Source organism: Pteropus alecto, unplaced genomic scaffold, assembly GCF_000325575.1.
Source record: "Pteropus alecto unplaced genomic scaffold, ASM32557v1 scaffold40, whole genome shotgun sequence".
Classification (NCBI taxonomy): domain Eukaryota; kingdom Metazoa; phylum Chordata; class Mammalia; order Chiroptera; family Pteropodidae; genus Pteropus; species Pteropus alecto.
Genome location: NW_006431919.1, coordinates 1,066,949 through 1,082,641, shown reverse-complemented (window position 1 = coordinate 1,082,641; position 15,693 = coordinate 1,066,949). Strand labels below are relative to the sequence as shown.

Sequence of the window (15,693 nt, the reverse complement as noted above, 5' to 3'; positions counted from 1 at the left end):
GGAATGTTACCTGGGACCACATTAGAAATGCAGAACAGGCTCTCAACTTCTGAGGCAGAATCTGCATTTTATCAATATTCCCATTATTCCCAATATGCACATTAAAGTTTGAGAACCACCAATGTAGACATGTGTTTTTTAACATTGACTCAAATTAGAAGCTTTTAGGGAACTTAAAAAAATACCTGTGGCCGGGCTGTGCTATGAACCACATAAATCGGCATTTCTGGAGATGAGACCTAGGCACTGGTATTTTAAAAAAGCAACCTGGATGATTCAAATAGGCAGCCAGGGTTGAGAAGCACTAATTTAGATCCATCCCTCATTTATGGGTGGGAAATGTGAAATCTCAAAAAATGGACACATGAAATGCCTTGCCCAAGGTCACTTAGCTAATGAATGGGAGAATCTGGCATCTCATGATTCCCAAGCCAGTGTCCCTTTGTTACAGTTACTTTTGGTTCCTGGGGGCAGAATTACGAAATGATCCCGTTCAGCTAGAGCTCATTACTGCCAGTTTTCCAGCTAAGCTGCTTAGCTTTCGGCACCGAACCCTAACGAGATTTACTGGATGAAGAGCTGTGAGCTGATGGGCCCCTCCTTCTGCCTATTCAAGCCAAAATCTATTTCATTCCCTTTGTTCATTATCAAAAAAGTACTAACTGTTTTTGCTATGAAGAAATGGAAGTTTCTCCACGTAGGTCTCAAAATCCTACTGCATAGGCACAGAGGCCGGAGGCATAGACTCCATGCAGCAAGATGAGCCTTTGGATTCAGCATTAATTGACGGCGACTGGATAGAGCATGATTGCTTTGTCACTTATGGCGCTTAGGCTGCATCAACAGAAGCACAGGTCTAGAATGCAGACCTGGTAGGCCTGTTTGACTTTTACTCACCACCATTTTACAAATGAAAAAACTGGGAGGTTTAAATGAGTGTCTCACATCCAGTGGTTGAGCCAAGATTGCTACACTTTATTTCAGGACCAGATAATATAATATTCTGATCCCGTGGTTTAGTTCTTGAGCAGTTCACGGTCAAAAGAACAGAGTAACCAAAATTGACGTGTTAAGGACTCGAGTTCTCTTGCAGTAGTTTGTGGAGACCAGGGAGGAGGCCTGCTTTCCGCAGCAATACTTGTGAAATTCCCTTCTATTCGTTCATGTATTATAGCTGCACTCTCTCCTCTTTTCAATTCTCTGCCATGAAAATAGCCTCATCCCTAAGCCTCGCCTGTGCCAAAATCGCCTTTTTTTTTTTTTGCTTTTCACTCCAATTTTATAGCTGCAAAGACAGAAACATTTTGGAGAGAAGTCCCATACAGGACTATATCTAGTGGGCAGACAGAGGATAGTGTGGGGACAATCATACATTTCAGGGTCATTACAGTCATGCCCTAGCCATCTCCCCAGCTCTGCCCCAGCACTTCCGTTATCCACTCACTGACCTTGAACCTTGCCGTAGTCAGATGTATAATGACCTTGTAGACTCAACGTATATTGAGCACCTTCAGTGTACCAAGCCATGGGACTTAGTCTGACCTGTGGGTGGAATCTGTTTTTATTTTAATGAAATAGGGACACCCTGATTGCTGCAGGATCGAGGCAGCATGTATGATAGTTTTTTGATAACAGTTGAAGACTGAATAATTATAAGGCAATGGTGATAACTAGAATTCTTCCACACCAGCAGCCCTGGAAAAAATTATCACTTGACAAAAACTTGCAGTTCTTGCTTATAACTGGCTTATACTCTCGTAAATGATCTTTCATTTGATCTCCTCCAGGTAAAGAAACCCCTTCCAAGGATCCAGCTGTATCGAGTGAGTTTATACCTTCATCCGAAGACAAGGAAAAATGTTTCCTGTCACAGAACATGACTCCAGGTATCTCAACTCCAAAGAGAAGCCCTCTTAAAAAAATTTTCTTTCGTGTAGAATATTACAGTAACTTACTTATCTCTTCCATTTGCAGGCTCCCTCCCCCTTATCCTTTCTAGGACTATTACCAAATGCATCTTTGTAGGCACGACCTTGACTGTGATAGTCATTTGCTCACAAATCTTCCAGTGGTCTCCACTGCCTACAAGATTAAGTTATAACTTCTCAGGATGACACTCAAAGCTCTTCATAAGCTGGCATATATTAAGAGCTCCATACATATTTGCTGTATTAAAGAAAATGTATCATCGATTAGATTTTAAGGTGCTGAGGGCAGGGGTAATTTTTTTGAATAATTATGTATTCTACATAGTACCTAAAAGAATTATTTGTACACAAGTTGTTCTCAGAAAATCGTGACTAAATACATGAATAGTTGAATAAATATGTAGAGGTCACATTTATATTCTATATAATACCTAATAGTACCTTGTACATAGTAGGTTCTCAATAAATATTTGTCAAATTAATGAATAAGTGAATAAAAGTTTGAGTACGTGAAGTGAGATTGGCTGAAGACATCTGTAAAACTCTTCCAGAAGCATGGGCTTAGTGACCTCACATGTTCTTCTCATCCTCATACGCTCATCTCTAGGAGGTGGCACCACACTCCCCATTTTGAAAGTGGCAGAGTCTGGGAGGGAGGTGACTTCTTCACTGCCACACAGTTAATATGTGATGAAAAAGGATTCAAACCCTAGTCCCCGCTCATAACCACGATGCTCCACTGTCTCTCCAAACATGTACTGCTCTCCAGTAGACAGAATATAGATTTGTGAAAAAGATTTACTTATGAATGTTTTAAAGGCATAAGTCACATGAATAGTTACTGCATAAATGTCATACCAGGCTCTTCCTTTTCCCAATTTCACATTCTGTCAAACAGGTTGGCTGACAATGAAAAAAACCTTGCCCTTCGTTTCTTCCTATTGTGTCAATCTGCTTATCTGTCTGTCAGCTTGGGCCCTGCCCGCAAAAAGCTGAAATCACCATCTGTCGTTTCACGAGCACAGTGGAGTCAGCATTTTGCCTCATCAGTGCATGAAGGCCAATGAACACGGGGCACGTGTAGGTGAAACTTAATCGACCGGGGCTGAACTTGCTCGTCTTTCAGCGTTTTCCGCCATCATGCCATTTCCAGGAAGGTCAGGAGTGAGGCGGGGGACTCCCAGGCTCCCGCGGCCAGCCTCTCCTTTATGCAGAAGAGTCGCAGGCAGAATCATTCACATACATTGTCGTGATTAAAAGACTGTTTTTCAGAAGAACTAAAAAAACAAATGACAAAATGCACTTCACGTTAAAACCAGAGTGAACCTGATTTATCCCCCTGTCTGGCGATGCAGAGGGCACTATAGGATCCCAGCGTGAGCCCAGAGGCTCCACTCTGCCCTCACTGGCTGAGGTCTCAAAAGAAGTCGGTTTATTTAAATCAGGCTCTTTTGAGTTCTACATCCACTGGATTCACGCAGGTGGCAAGGAGATTTACACTGCAGGGGCTGGCATTCATCAGGGACAATTCTGAGAGAGATTTTAGAGGGGAGTTTGGATCAAGTTTTGGAACGACAGGAGAGCAAGTTTGGTGAAAAGAAATCAGACTCAGAGTCAAGGTTAATTACAGGTGTGACAGGTTGAGGGCCGTGAGAGCAGTAATTTCTGGGGTGCTGGGGTGGGGGTGGGGAGCTTTGCAAGGGGTAACGGCTAATGTTTAATGTATTCATTGAATATTTAGTATGTACCAGGTACTGAACAAAATCTTTGTATGCATAATCTCATTTAGTAAGCCTCTACTACTCCTGTGGGGTAGGTACTCTAAAAGCCATTTTGCTAATGAGAAAAGTCAAGCAGAGAGTTAATTAACTGCTCAGGGTGGTGCAGTTAGCAAGGGCAGAGCCAGGCCTGGAGTCCAGGTCTGTGTGGCTCCTCCCCCGGGGCTCCCCCTTCCCCCTAGAGTTCAGTGTGTAGTGAGGCTACTAGAGAGGGTTGGACCTGGCCTGCGGAAGATGGAGGGCTTCGATGAGATTAGAACACGGGCCAGGGAGGAATGGATGGGAACGAACATCCAGCCGAAGTTCACACCAACGTCAGGTCAGTTGGGCATGTCATATAAGAGCTGGTCTGCAGCCACGGCATTTCCAAGACTTTTAGGTTAAAGACAGGCCTTGCCAAGGTAGGAGTCCAGGCCGGCGTGTTCGGGGCTGTCTCTAATGTGCTCGGGAGTTTTCAAAGGCCCTGGCAAGTGAGGACTGGAAGAGAGACTTCTGCGATTATTCAGTTTGACACCTTCTTGGTTTATTGTGTTTGGTAATTATTAACAGCATCGCTACTTGTTGTCTAAAGAAGATACTGGCAACGTGTAATTATAAGGTGAACCTGCTAAGCGTGGCCTTTGCTGACGCCCCTATCCAAAAGCATAGCTCACCCTCCCACGGCTCCATCCCTGTCTCTGCATCCTGTTACGTTTTTTTGTAGCACTTTTCTCCATCTGAAGTTACGGTGTTCACGGACATGGTTGCTGGCCCAGAGTACGTGTTCCATGAGAACAGGAACCACGTCTGCTTTGTTCCTGCTGTTTCAGCACTTAAAACAGCTTCTGCTCACAGCATTGGATAAGTGACTGTGCATTTTGAATTAAAGATAGACTTGAATGCATTAACCAATCATCATGACAATAAATGCATTATTAGCAACAGGTTAGAGAAAACGTATGTGTGTATATATAACACATGAAATATGTATCTATTACATATCAATTTGCTATATAAACATTTCCATAAATATGTGAGTAGTTGTTTGAAACTTTCACAGATTATCCACAGGAGGAAATATATCCTAGCTGGTTCTGTGTGGGCACTGTCATCTCAGTGCCAAGCAGCGTAGGAATAAACTTCACTCAAAGCATAAATAACCTACCCGAGTGTAACAACTTTGGGGTTTCCAGAACATTCCAGGGCTTCAGCATTTTTCCCCCCCTAGGGGAAGTGTTGAAGGAAGTTAAAGGATCATTAAGATCACTTATAATCTAAAATTAACGAGGACACCCATTTAGGGTTTAGCTGTGGGAAACATCGGGGCTTATCTAATTCTTTCTTTCCTTTTATTGCGTTTCCAGTCTCATCCCTCTCCCACTGTTCTCTTTAAGATCTGACCCTCTCCTTCAGCGTGAAGAGCCGCTCCAAGAGGTGTGTAAACGGCCCCTTGCAGGAGGCAGCCCGGAGGCGGCTCTGGGCGCTGGAGAATGAGGACCGGGAGGTGCGTGCGCTGTTTAAGGTGAGCTTGGGTGGGGCGGCGCAGCCCCGGGGCGGCCTCGCGCCCTTCCGCCCTTGCCCAGCACCGAGGACAGCGCTGGGAACAAAGTAGGCCCTCAAGGAAACATCTGACTGAACCGAATGGGTGAACAGAAATGTACACATTCTCTGCTCAACAGGAATGGGCAGGAACTCGCAATGGGGGCGGCCTCTGGGGTTGCCGAGTCAGAGAAAACTTCAGCTCCAATCTGCCCCTATTAATAGTATAAGCTTCCACAAGTGACTTAACCTGTCTCTGTAGAATGGGAGACGTTATAACACCTAACTCATTTAAGTATACTATTTTTAACGTGGCGAATTTGAGTTTTATTGTTTTTTCATTGTAATAAAATATACATAATGTACATTTTCAATTTTAATCATTTAAATGCCCAGTTCAGCGGCAAAGGTGCATTCGCATCGTCACGCGGCCATCACCACTTTTTCATCATCTCAGACTGAAACTCTGTACCCGCCGAACAGTAACTCCCTTCCGCCCGCTTCCCTCAGCCACTGGTAACCGCTGTCTACTTTTTTTTTAAGTGCCAAAATTACCAATGGAAAATTAATAACTATAAATAGTAGAATGAGAGGAGGAGAAGGCAGTAAAGTAAATAAACCAATTTCTCATCTTTCATAGTGGAAAGATAGTCTCTTCAATTATTAAACCAAGGAAGAAAAGTGTGATCAAATCGTTTACAGGTTAGGAGGTATTTACTAGAAGAACTAAAGTTAAAATTGGTTAAAAGTTGTTACAACTTTTAACAAAGTTAAAACACGGAGGAAGGAGGATATTACTTTCCATAATAAATGCATATGTTCTAGTTATTTTTACAGTCTCTGCATTAATTTGACACAAACTGACGCACTGAGGCTTGAGTGGGGCGCACCTGGGAAAGCCGAGGCCTGGGCGGGCTGGATCTGCCCTCCGGACAGGGGGCCACCGCACACGCACGGCGGACTTGAGCAGTTGCTTAACCTGTCTCTGCCCTGGCCCCCATGACTATAAAACAAGGATAATGCCATCCTCTATTAAATTTGAAATGCCGTTTGATTATAACATGCACCACTGTTTTGTTTACCTCTAAGAAAGAATATAAATACTGCCCATTAAGTATGATACCGTGTTTCCTTATCTTTTTTTTTTTTTTTTAGAAAAGATAAAAGCGGTAAAAGTGCATTTTAGAGTGGATTAAGTACTGTAATTGTGCTCTTTTCATAGGTTACTGTGAGGATTAAATAAGGTATCACTCATAAAGCTCTTGGTGAAGTGCTTAGCAATTAGTAAATTCTCTGCAAATCAACCTTTGCCTAGAACCCCTTCCCTGATGACCAGGATCTACATCCTCTAAGGGGCTGGGGCCTCCTGGGGCGTGGGGGCCACGGGAGTTGAACTAGGGCTCTTCCTCCGGATCCTTTCGTCCTCTTCTCCTTTCCTCAAGGTTCTACCAGTTCAGGATTTTAGGGGTTGATCTTTGATGGCGTGACCTGGCCTGGGGGCACAGGGACTTTCTGATGTCACTCGTTATAGTCAACTCCAGAGGCTTGGGCAAGCAGCAGAGAAGGATTCTGGGGGAAAACCAAGCCTGGGCAGTGACTCAGGCCTGGTTTTGTTTTGCTTTGTGTTTTTTCAGGTAAGCCTCCTTTTCCTCTGCTTGTGAACATGGAGATTGGCACAGTCTTTCTGGAGGGCAGTTTGGCTCCTGCATTTTAGGATTGACAATGTGCATATCCTTGCATTCCCAATTACACTTCTTGGAACGACTTGTGTCAAAATAATCAAGGATAAGTACAAAGATTTAGGTAGAGGATGTTTATCCTCTGTTTAGGATGTTAAAAAACAATTAAGACAACTCAAATGTTCAGCCATAAGGAAATGTTAAGAATTAATTACGTTAATGCAACAATGGTATATGTAACCATTAAAATTAAAGTAGATTATTTAGTGACATGGGAGATGGTTCACAAAATATTGTTTAGTGACAAAAGATTCTAAAATAATTTATGTAATGTGATACTATTTGTATAAAAATAATTACATAGAATCTCATGTATAGGAAAAAAGATTCAAAGTTAATACACAAAAATATTAACATTTACGATCTGTAGGAGGAGGGACTGTGAGTGATTTTCAGTTTTGTGTGCTTTGATTTTTCTGTTTGCCAGCTTTATAAAAATAACCAATAGACATAGATTCACAATTAAATTTGCTTCCAAGGTGCTTTCTATGATTTACCTTCCACCCTCCACAACAACTCCCCCACCTTTTTTTTTTTTTGCACTAAAGGTAGATTCTCTGTGCACAGTTCTGTACTATGGTCTCCTTTTGTTTCTGCCATTGTTCCATTTAGCAGTGTGTATTTGGAGGGTGTATCAGTACACAAAGAACTTCTTTATTCTTTTTTTATGGCTGCATGATATTAGAATATTCTACTATCTGGATGAACCATAATTCATTTAACCAGTCTCCTATGGATGGACATTTAGATTATTTCTCTCTCTCTCTCTCTCTCTCTGTAATGTAAAATTCAAAGCTATAATCAAGAAATCCGTACAAAGCATTTTGTACTTATGCGAGCTTGTTAACAGGACACTGTCATCCCAGGCTGACTCACTGTCCCCTTTACTCAGGACCTCTCAGCCAGGTTGGTGGGTATCCAGTCCCAGAAGGCCCAGTTTCTCATCACCTTCAAGACCTTGGAGGAAATCTGGAAGTTTTCCACCTACCTGAACTTAGGTACGATGTGGAGCGGTTAAAATGAATCCTTTAAAAATAATGCACCTCATAGTTACAGACAAATATAAATTTACTACCCTATATTAATATTATAGATTAGGTAATTAATAAAATGTTCAGAAATTCAAATGTAGTTATCAAGATGAAAAATGAGGCATTTGAAGAACAATTTTCACTTACCCCTCTGGCAAGCGCCTCTGTCACGGTTCAGCCAGTTTGGATGGCTTGACATTAAAGAATTGATCTGTCTCAGATAATTAATTAAAAGGAGTAGAGCCCTGACACAGGTAGTTAACTTTTGAAATATTACAAACTGCCTGGAACTAAATCTAAAGCAAATATTAACTACTACTCTAAAATGCCATATGTGGTGCTTCTTTGTATTCAGGGAGAGACTTCTTTACCAGGCAAGAAATCAACTGGCAGACAGGTCTTGGTCATAGACTAAATTCATAGACTGAGATAGATGTGAACTTGATGGTTTACAAAAAGAAACCAGTCTTGACTAAGATCAAAGTAACTGCTTAAAATAATAAAGTTCCAGATACTTTATCCCATGTTTTCAGAAAAGAGCCAGAGAAAGCGATGGGGAGTTATCTGCTGCAGGGGCCTCAGGTTGCAGGGTTTTCTAGACAGTAAAGGAGGATACTGGACACAGACCCAGTACTGCTGTGGCTGGAAAAGCTTCATCTGTCTTCTCTATGGAGAATAGCTCGTGACAGGGAAATTCAGGTTATGAAGCAAAATCAGGTAAAGCAAGAGGAGGCCGCTTGAATGGACATACGTCGTACATCTCCCAGAAAATGCCGACTCCATGCAGACTTACACAGGAAGCAACCTTGTGCAGGGGCTCACAGCTAGAAGGCATAACTTCTCCTTCTGTCATCACGGCGATTCTCTGCTCTCCACGCTACAGATCTCCCGTGACCCTTAGAGACCCTCGCTGTTCAAAAAGTGTTTCATGAACCAGCAGTAATGGCATCACGTGGGACATGTTAGAAAATTGAAACCCTAGGCTTCACCCCAGACCTTCTGAACCAGCATCTGTGTTTCAATAAGGCCCTCGCGTGATTAGCGTGCACGTTAAAGTGCAAGATGCACGAGGCCTAGATCAGTACGACGGAGAGTCAGAATGGGAAGAGATGGGCTTTTGCCACTTAAGAAATAGAGGAAGCCTCAAAAGAAGCAACATTTTAACATGAACATTGCACATTTATAGGCATGTTTCAAATGCTATTTATAATTGTTAGGATTTTGCAATGTGCATAGTTTCCAGTCCGGGTTTAACAAGGGAGAGCTTACTGGGCCTGAGTGAGGCAGAGAGCCAGAGTGTGAATGCTGAAATAAATCCTGACTCCTTCATGGGCCATGGGGAGCCTGTGTCCCAGCCACTGCATCCTCAGGGTTACAGGAATTTAAGCCTCAGGTTGGGAGAACTTTAAGGGGGAGCCAGGAACCCCCAAAGTCAACACTGCAATCTTAGAAATTCCTCCATGGATGTATTTTAGAAAAAGGTAATTTGGTTCAGTCATCTCATTATGCATTTATGGAGACTCATAATAAGTTGAAAATGATAACTATCATGTAAAATAACTTGTATTTCCCAACAGATGCTGAGAAAAATTAATTCCTTCTGGAAAGTCTCTAGCTACCTCTCTTATGCTCTTCCAGTTAGATGGGGCTGAGTTGAGGCTGGAGGTCTGGGAAGGAACTTCAGGAGAGAGTTCGCGCACCCTTTTCTGTGCTCAGCTAATCATGTTGCTCAGGAACCCTGTTGGTTTGACCTCTTAGGCTATGTATCTGCATGTCTGGAGCATCTTCTCTTCGACCACCGTTACTGGCTCAACTGCAGACTGGTAGAGGATACAGAGATCCAAGTGTCAGTAGATGATAAACACCTAGAAACAATGTACCTGGGACTCCTGACACACGAAGGTGAGCATGGAGTAGGGATGAGGATGGGAGTCTTATCTGGTTATTTATTATCAGAGTCCCTGGGATAATTAGGATACAAAAGGAGGTAAAAGCCATTCAAACATGATAATATTCACAGATAAACCAACCTGTTAGATAATATTACCCAAACATCTTTCTCATTTTGACATGGACATCATATGAACAGCTATGTTGGCCAGTCTCACTGACTGATGTTAGAACCTCCTAGGGAGTTTTCAGAAGATGCTCATGCCAGGGCTCCACCCAGGCCAGAGAAATCTTGAGAGGTGGGGGCTCAGCTTCTATAGTTTTTGAAAGTTGCCCAAGTTTTCCAATGTACATCCAAGACTGAGAATCGCTTTTCTAAACATATGATACAATTTGATTGTAAAATAAAATTGAAAATCTTGCAAAACCTAAAAGATTTCATGAGATTGAGGGAAGGGATATTGAACTTTTTGAAGCACCCACCAGTCTGTTTACAAGGAAGGATCTGATCGAGGCTACATTAGAGAGACGGATTTGCATAGACTCTTTTGCAAAATGATTCTCTTTATGATTGCAGTGCCCAAATCATATGTGAAAGAAGGAATTTCATACTGTGCTGTTATACAATACAGTTGCAGAAGTTATATACATCCCGATCAACATAATTTATTCTTCATTGGGCCTAAGATTAAGCGTGAGGTTGAAATTATAACTAAATATATTTTCACAAGTTTTTGTTTCGTTTATTTTCAAGGTCAAGTCCCAATTACACCTTAGTCTCTCTCATTAATTAGAACTTTTGGTGTCTATTTTAAGTGACTTTCCTCTCAGGAGCTTTTTTTCCTGGTACCGGTTTTCCCGAGATCACAAGAACCTCCTGTAGCCTGCCTCTCGAGAGACTTTGTCCTTTGCTCCCAGGAAGAAAGTGTCTGGGTTCTGGAGAGAATTGCCATGGTTTGATAGTCCCTTTCCGCTTCCTGCTACTCCTTGGAAGGGCTTTTCTCATTGTCTACAGGCCACTTCTTCTGCAGAGCCACGAGCTCTGTGGCTCAGCCAGCTGAGAAGGAAGGGGAGTGTTTGACACTTTGCAAGAATGAGTTAATCTCAGTGAAGATAGCTGAAGGCGGGTCCGAGTGGGAAGGTGTGTCCTTGGTGACGGGCCAGCGGGGCCTGGTGCCGGTGTCAGCCCTGGAGCCCCTGCCGCTCCCTTTTCACCAGTGAGTAGCCGCTTTTTTCCTCCTGAGGGCCGGGATCCCGAGCAGCCTGAGGTCTGTGCACGGCAGAGTAGGCACGCTTGCAGATGTGGGCATCCATGGTGCCAGGGAGGGAGCAAAATCTGGCTGGCTTTTTGTTCCTTTGTTATTATTTCTTGAATGGAAGTTTGCACAATTTGGTGAAACTGGAGACAACTCTACATTTCAGATGGATATTGTACCTAAGAGGTAATATGCTGTTTGGTCTCCAGTGTAGTGTTTATCAGTGTAGGGACTGGAGACCATTTGTTTCAGAATCACCTGAGGATTTTACTACAAATTTAGACACCCCCTGGCTGTCCTCAGACTTTCTTGGGGTTGGATCCAAACATTTTTTACAAACTCCCCTTACACATAAGGAGGGAGAGCCTGCTGGAAGATATCGTGAACTCAAACAGACTCGTAACAATAAACATTACTCAGGCCGTGCACCTGTGTGTGGCTCTGGCAGAGAATCTGACAGTGAGAATGGAAAGAGATCTTCTGCTAGTTATTTAACTGACAAACTAATTGCAGAACCAGAAAACACACCAGGCCGGCTGAGCTCCTCTCCTTGTCACAGTGCCTGCCTGATACAAAGTAAATTCTCAACAAACGCCTGGCCGTTGTTACAATAACAGCAATAACAATAATACTTATCGGCGTCACTATCATTGTTATTTTAGTGGACTGTTCTGCTCCCTGTTCTAATTTTTTGAAATCCATGTTTGCAAACCCCGTGTTTCCATTGGCAGATGGTTCCTAAAGAATTATCCAGGAAGCTGCAGCCTTTCCAGGAAGCGGGACAGCGTGGGCTCCTGTCAGATCGGTATGGCTGAGTTACCACCGTGAGGGAGATAACACTGCCCCGCCCCCTCCTTTTGGCTGCAGGTTTGGAGTCAGTTGATCTGGATTCCTGTCTCGCCTCTGCTACCGACTGGATTTGGGGAAGCCGGTTCCAGTCTGTTCCCATGGGTTTCCTTGCCTATAAAAAGAGGAGGCTCATCCAGGGCTGTAGATACGAATGCCTGTAGGGGCAGGCAGAGCACACAGATGCGTGAGGGCCTGGCTGGAAGATGTAGGGAATGGTAGGGACCACAGGGACGTGTGGGTGAAAAACAAAACAAACCTGGCATGGGTCAGATGTGGCCTGCAGGCTGCCCGTTTTCAATCTCCGGTCAAAATGTTTTTAATTTCCCTTAGAGTTTTGTGGAATTAATCTTGAATTTAGGAAGAGTAAGAATGCCTGGCACATAGTGCCTGGATACTCATTAAATATTTGTTGACTGACTGAATGAAATATATATTATATATAATATATATAACATATATGTATAATATGTATTATATACACATATACACACAGACATACACAAATATTTTAGGCAATTTCTGTCTATGTGTGTGTATATATACACATACACACATAGATATATAAATATATATGTATCTGGTGGATAATAAACTTTAATGTTTTCTAGCCATCTAGAATATACATTTTTTTCTTCTTCATCCTTAGAGCACCCCATAGTATGAAGTATAATTTTATAAGTTCTAAGCCTGAATAACACTTAAAAAAATAGAGGGAATTATGGAACCCAGACATTAGATCTAATCAATAACCTTAAACAATATATTTAGCTCTATGAATAGTGTGGCCTTGTCATAAGGAACATGGGACTATGTAGCCTGTTCTGGGTTCAAATTCTACTCCACAACTCAAAAACCAGTGTGACCTTGGTCAGTTCATCTGTCCTCACTGTGCAGCAAGTTCTTCCTCAGTAAGTTTTACTATAAACCCAATTTCAAATGTTGTCAGGGAAACTAAACTAAATGAGATCTATAAATCACTTAGTACGGTTTTCTCATATTGTGTTTAACACATTGTAGATTCTATCAGCCCACAAAGCAGTGGGAATTTCTAATGGTGAAGACATGATCAATAGAAAATTGACAAAAAATGTCAGGGGAAAAAAAAACAAACAAAACAAAAACCCCAGCAGTTTTAGCAGAGGAGCTAAAGCAAATATGGAAACCAAGGCATATTAAAAAAACAAAACGTTATCTCAACTAGAGGAGGACTTGTGGAAAGAAGGGTTACCAGAGCCAAGAGATGTTGATTCTAGATTCTCTCTGTGATCCCCACTTTCTACTCTATAAAAAAGCCATTCTGTAAGTTGTTCTTCTGACTCTTTGGGGCTCCTGGGAAGACCTGAGAAAACGGACATAAATGTGCTTTGTGAACTGAACATTACGACGCTCATAAATATGTCGCTCCTACTAGATGCTAGCTAGGCAACTCGTCAAGCTAGGTCATGACCACGGTCTGAAGGGGAGACCCCAAGATCCCTTTGTGCCATCAGCGGCTTTCTGTTCACCAGCAGCGTGAGGCTAACATTTATGGAGGGTCGACTATTTATTTATAACATTTATGGAGGGTCGACTATGTACCAGCATTGTGTACTTTATTTCTTTGACTCTTCCTAATATTTATGAGAGACAAGTATTCTTATCATCCCCATTTTACAGCTGGGGAGACTGAGGGCCACCGTGGCCAAAGGAGCTGGAAGGAAGTGGAGAGATCCTGCAGTGGTTCTCACCCTGGTGTGTGGGTTTGTGCCAACCACGATGAAGTGTTTGCATGATAATGGCAAATCGGACTAAGTAGGACAAATAGTCAGCTTTCCAGTTTCCCATAAGCTAACTTTGTTCTGTTTTAAGGTATATCCAGTATTCTGAGATTATCTTTTGTGTATCTGTTATAACAGCTTTTCTTTTATAAAATGATGGTGAAAGTGGATGGTAGTTCCTTTTATTGAAGTCCTAGGTTGTCAAAACAAAAACTACCCTGTGTCATTCCTTCCAATTTCTTTTTTTTTGGCGAGGGTAAGTGTGGAGGTGGAATTCTACAGGCCCTTGACATTCTAAAGTGTGGGAACCCCTCATTTCACATTATATCGAAGCTAGTGGAAGGCTCAGCTGTTTCTGCCTTGTGTACTTGACTCGGGTGCTGTTTCCCCACAGGCAGAGGAAAATGTAAGGCCTGGAAGGATTACGAGCGGGAAGAAAAGGATGAGCTGAATGTCTGCCAAGGAGATAGCATCGAGATCATCGGCGTCATCATTCCCGGGCTTCAGTGGTTCATCGGGAAGTCGACGTGCTCAGGGGAAGTGGGCTTTGTCCCCACCAGGAATATAGATCCTGATTCTTATTCCCCAATGTGAGTATGACAGAGGGCCCCTCTGAGATGTCCTGGAGCCGGGCTGCCTTCTCCTGGGGTGTCTCCCCATTCTGAGCAGGTTCGCAGGTGCACTGCAGGGTTTCCTGGTAGCAAGGAGCCAGAGGAGCACATTCTGACAAACAAGGCCGACGCAAGGAGTGATAGGATGGAGAGGATGAGTGAGCAGGGAATAAGTTCGGTTTATTTCAACAGATGGTGACTGAGGCCCTCCTCTGTGCAAGGAGAGAAATGCAGCCCCAAGACAAAGGCCTGCTGTTGGGCACCGGGTACGCGGTGTTCGTCTTTGTTTTCTGCCACTCGTCCTATCTAATCAAGGGGCCCCATCAAGGCAAGTACGCACATGGGGCCGATAGAGTACAGCTCAGTCCACGGAGAGGCCCCCCGTGTAGATCTGGCTGCCTAGAGCATACTGTGCCGTCAGCATTGGCCAGGATGATAGAATGCGTCTTTTACTCTTTCTGCCTTGAGTCCAGAAGGGCTGGTTCTGAGGAGCAGCAGACGGCCAGCCATCTCCATCGCCCTGTCACAGAGGGACAGAGCTCACGAGTACTGCGCAGCCTCTCGGGTGGGCTTCTCGCACAGGATAGGACTCGGTAGGAAGCCTGGGCCCAGGACTACGACGAGAGGGGACGGAGCTGGCTGCTGACACTGAGACTCCGTAGACCCCTGCACCAGGGAGCCGTGGCCCGTGGGATGTTTAAGGCTCTGAACACTCAGCCTGGAATCCTTTCTCTGTGGGAAAGAGCCACCGAGGAGAGTGGACCAAAGGGCAGAGCCCCGCCTTTCATAGGGAGAGGGAACAGAAGGTCGTTTTCTCTACACAGAAATGTGGGAACTCGTGTAACTCTAAACAAAGAAGGTCACTCACAGAGCTCCTGGAGGGGTATGGAGTGCTACAGGCATTTATAAGGGGGATGGGATGTCAAGAGAACTTTCATGAACAAGCTGACATTTGAGTTCAGCTCTGAACAATGTACATGTCTCAACTCGTAAATAGGGAGAGGAGGTGACAGGTGGGAAATTGAGGGGGTGTTGGGAAGCAGATTGCCAGGAGGGGGGTGGGCAGGGCACGCCTGTGCTGGGCCTGTCTTCACCTGGCAGAGAATGGGGAGCTGCTGAGTGTCTCTGAGCAGGGGTGACTTGACTGGGACTCCTCTCTAGGAAGCTGACCCTGGCTCTGGGGGAGGCCTCCCTAGGTGGGGGAGATCCTGGAGCAGGACACCAGTGAAAAGGCTGAGGCCGGTGGCCTTGGGAAGGGGCAGGGGGAATGGAGAGGAGAGGGCAGGGCTGAGGACCGATCAAGAGGAATTTAAAGATTCCGGGAGCTGTACAAACG

At 43.8% G+C, this 15,693-nt stretch overlaps 1 protein-coding gene across 4 annotated transcripts in view; it reads left to right on the top strand.

Annotated features, from left to right (window-relative positions):
• The window catches only part of SH3TC2 (SH3 domain and tetratricopeptide repeats 2), a 52,885-nt gene that overhangs the window by 7,335 nt on the left and 29,857 nt on the right, over positions 1-15,693 (top strand). For 2 of the 4 annotated variants that reach the window (XM_025043001.1, XM_006906374.3), the window contains exons 2-8: positions 1,788-1,886; positions 5,080-5,207; positions 7,856-7,961; positions 9,753-9,896; positions 10,900-11,101; positions 11,872-11,945; positions 14,141-14,336. In XM_025043001.1, coding sequence (XP_024898769.1) covers positions 1,788-1,886; positions 5,080-5,207; positions 7,856-7,961; positions 9,753-9,896; positions 10,900-11,101; positions 11,872-11,945; positions 14,141-14,336 — 949 coding nt within the window. Of the gene's footprint in view, positions 1-1,787; positions 1,887-5,079; positions 5,208-7,855; positions 7,962-9,752; positions 9,897-10,878; positions 11,102-11,871; positions 11,946-14,140; positions 14,337-15,693 lie in introns of all 4 variants that reach the window. The other 2 variants (XM_025043000.1, XM_025042999.1) reach the window with 1 other exon arrangement.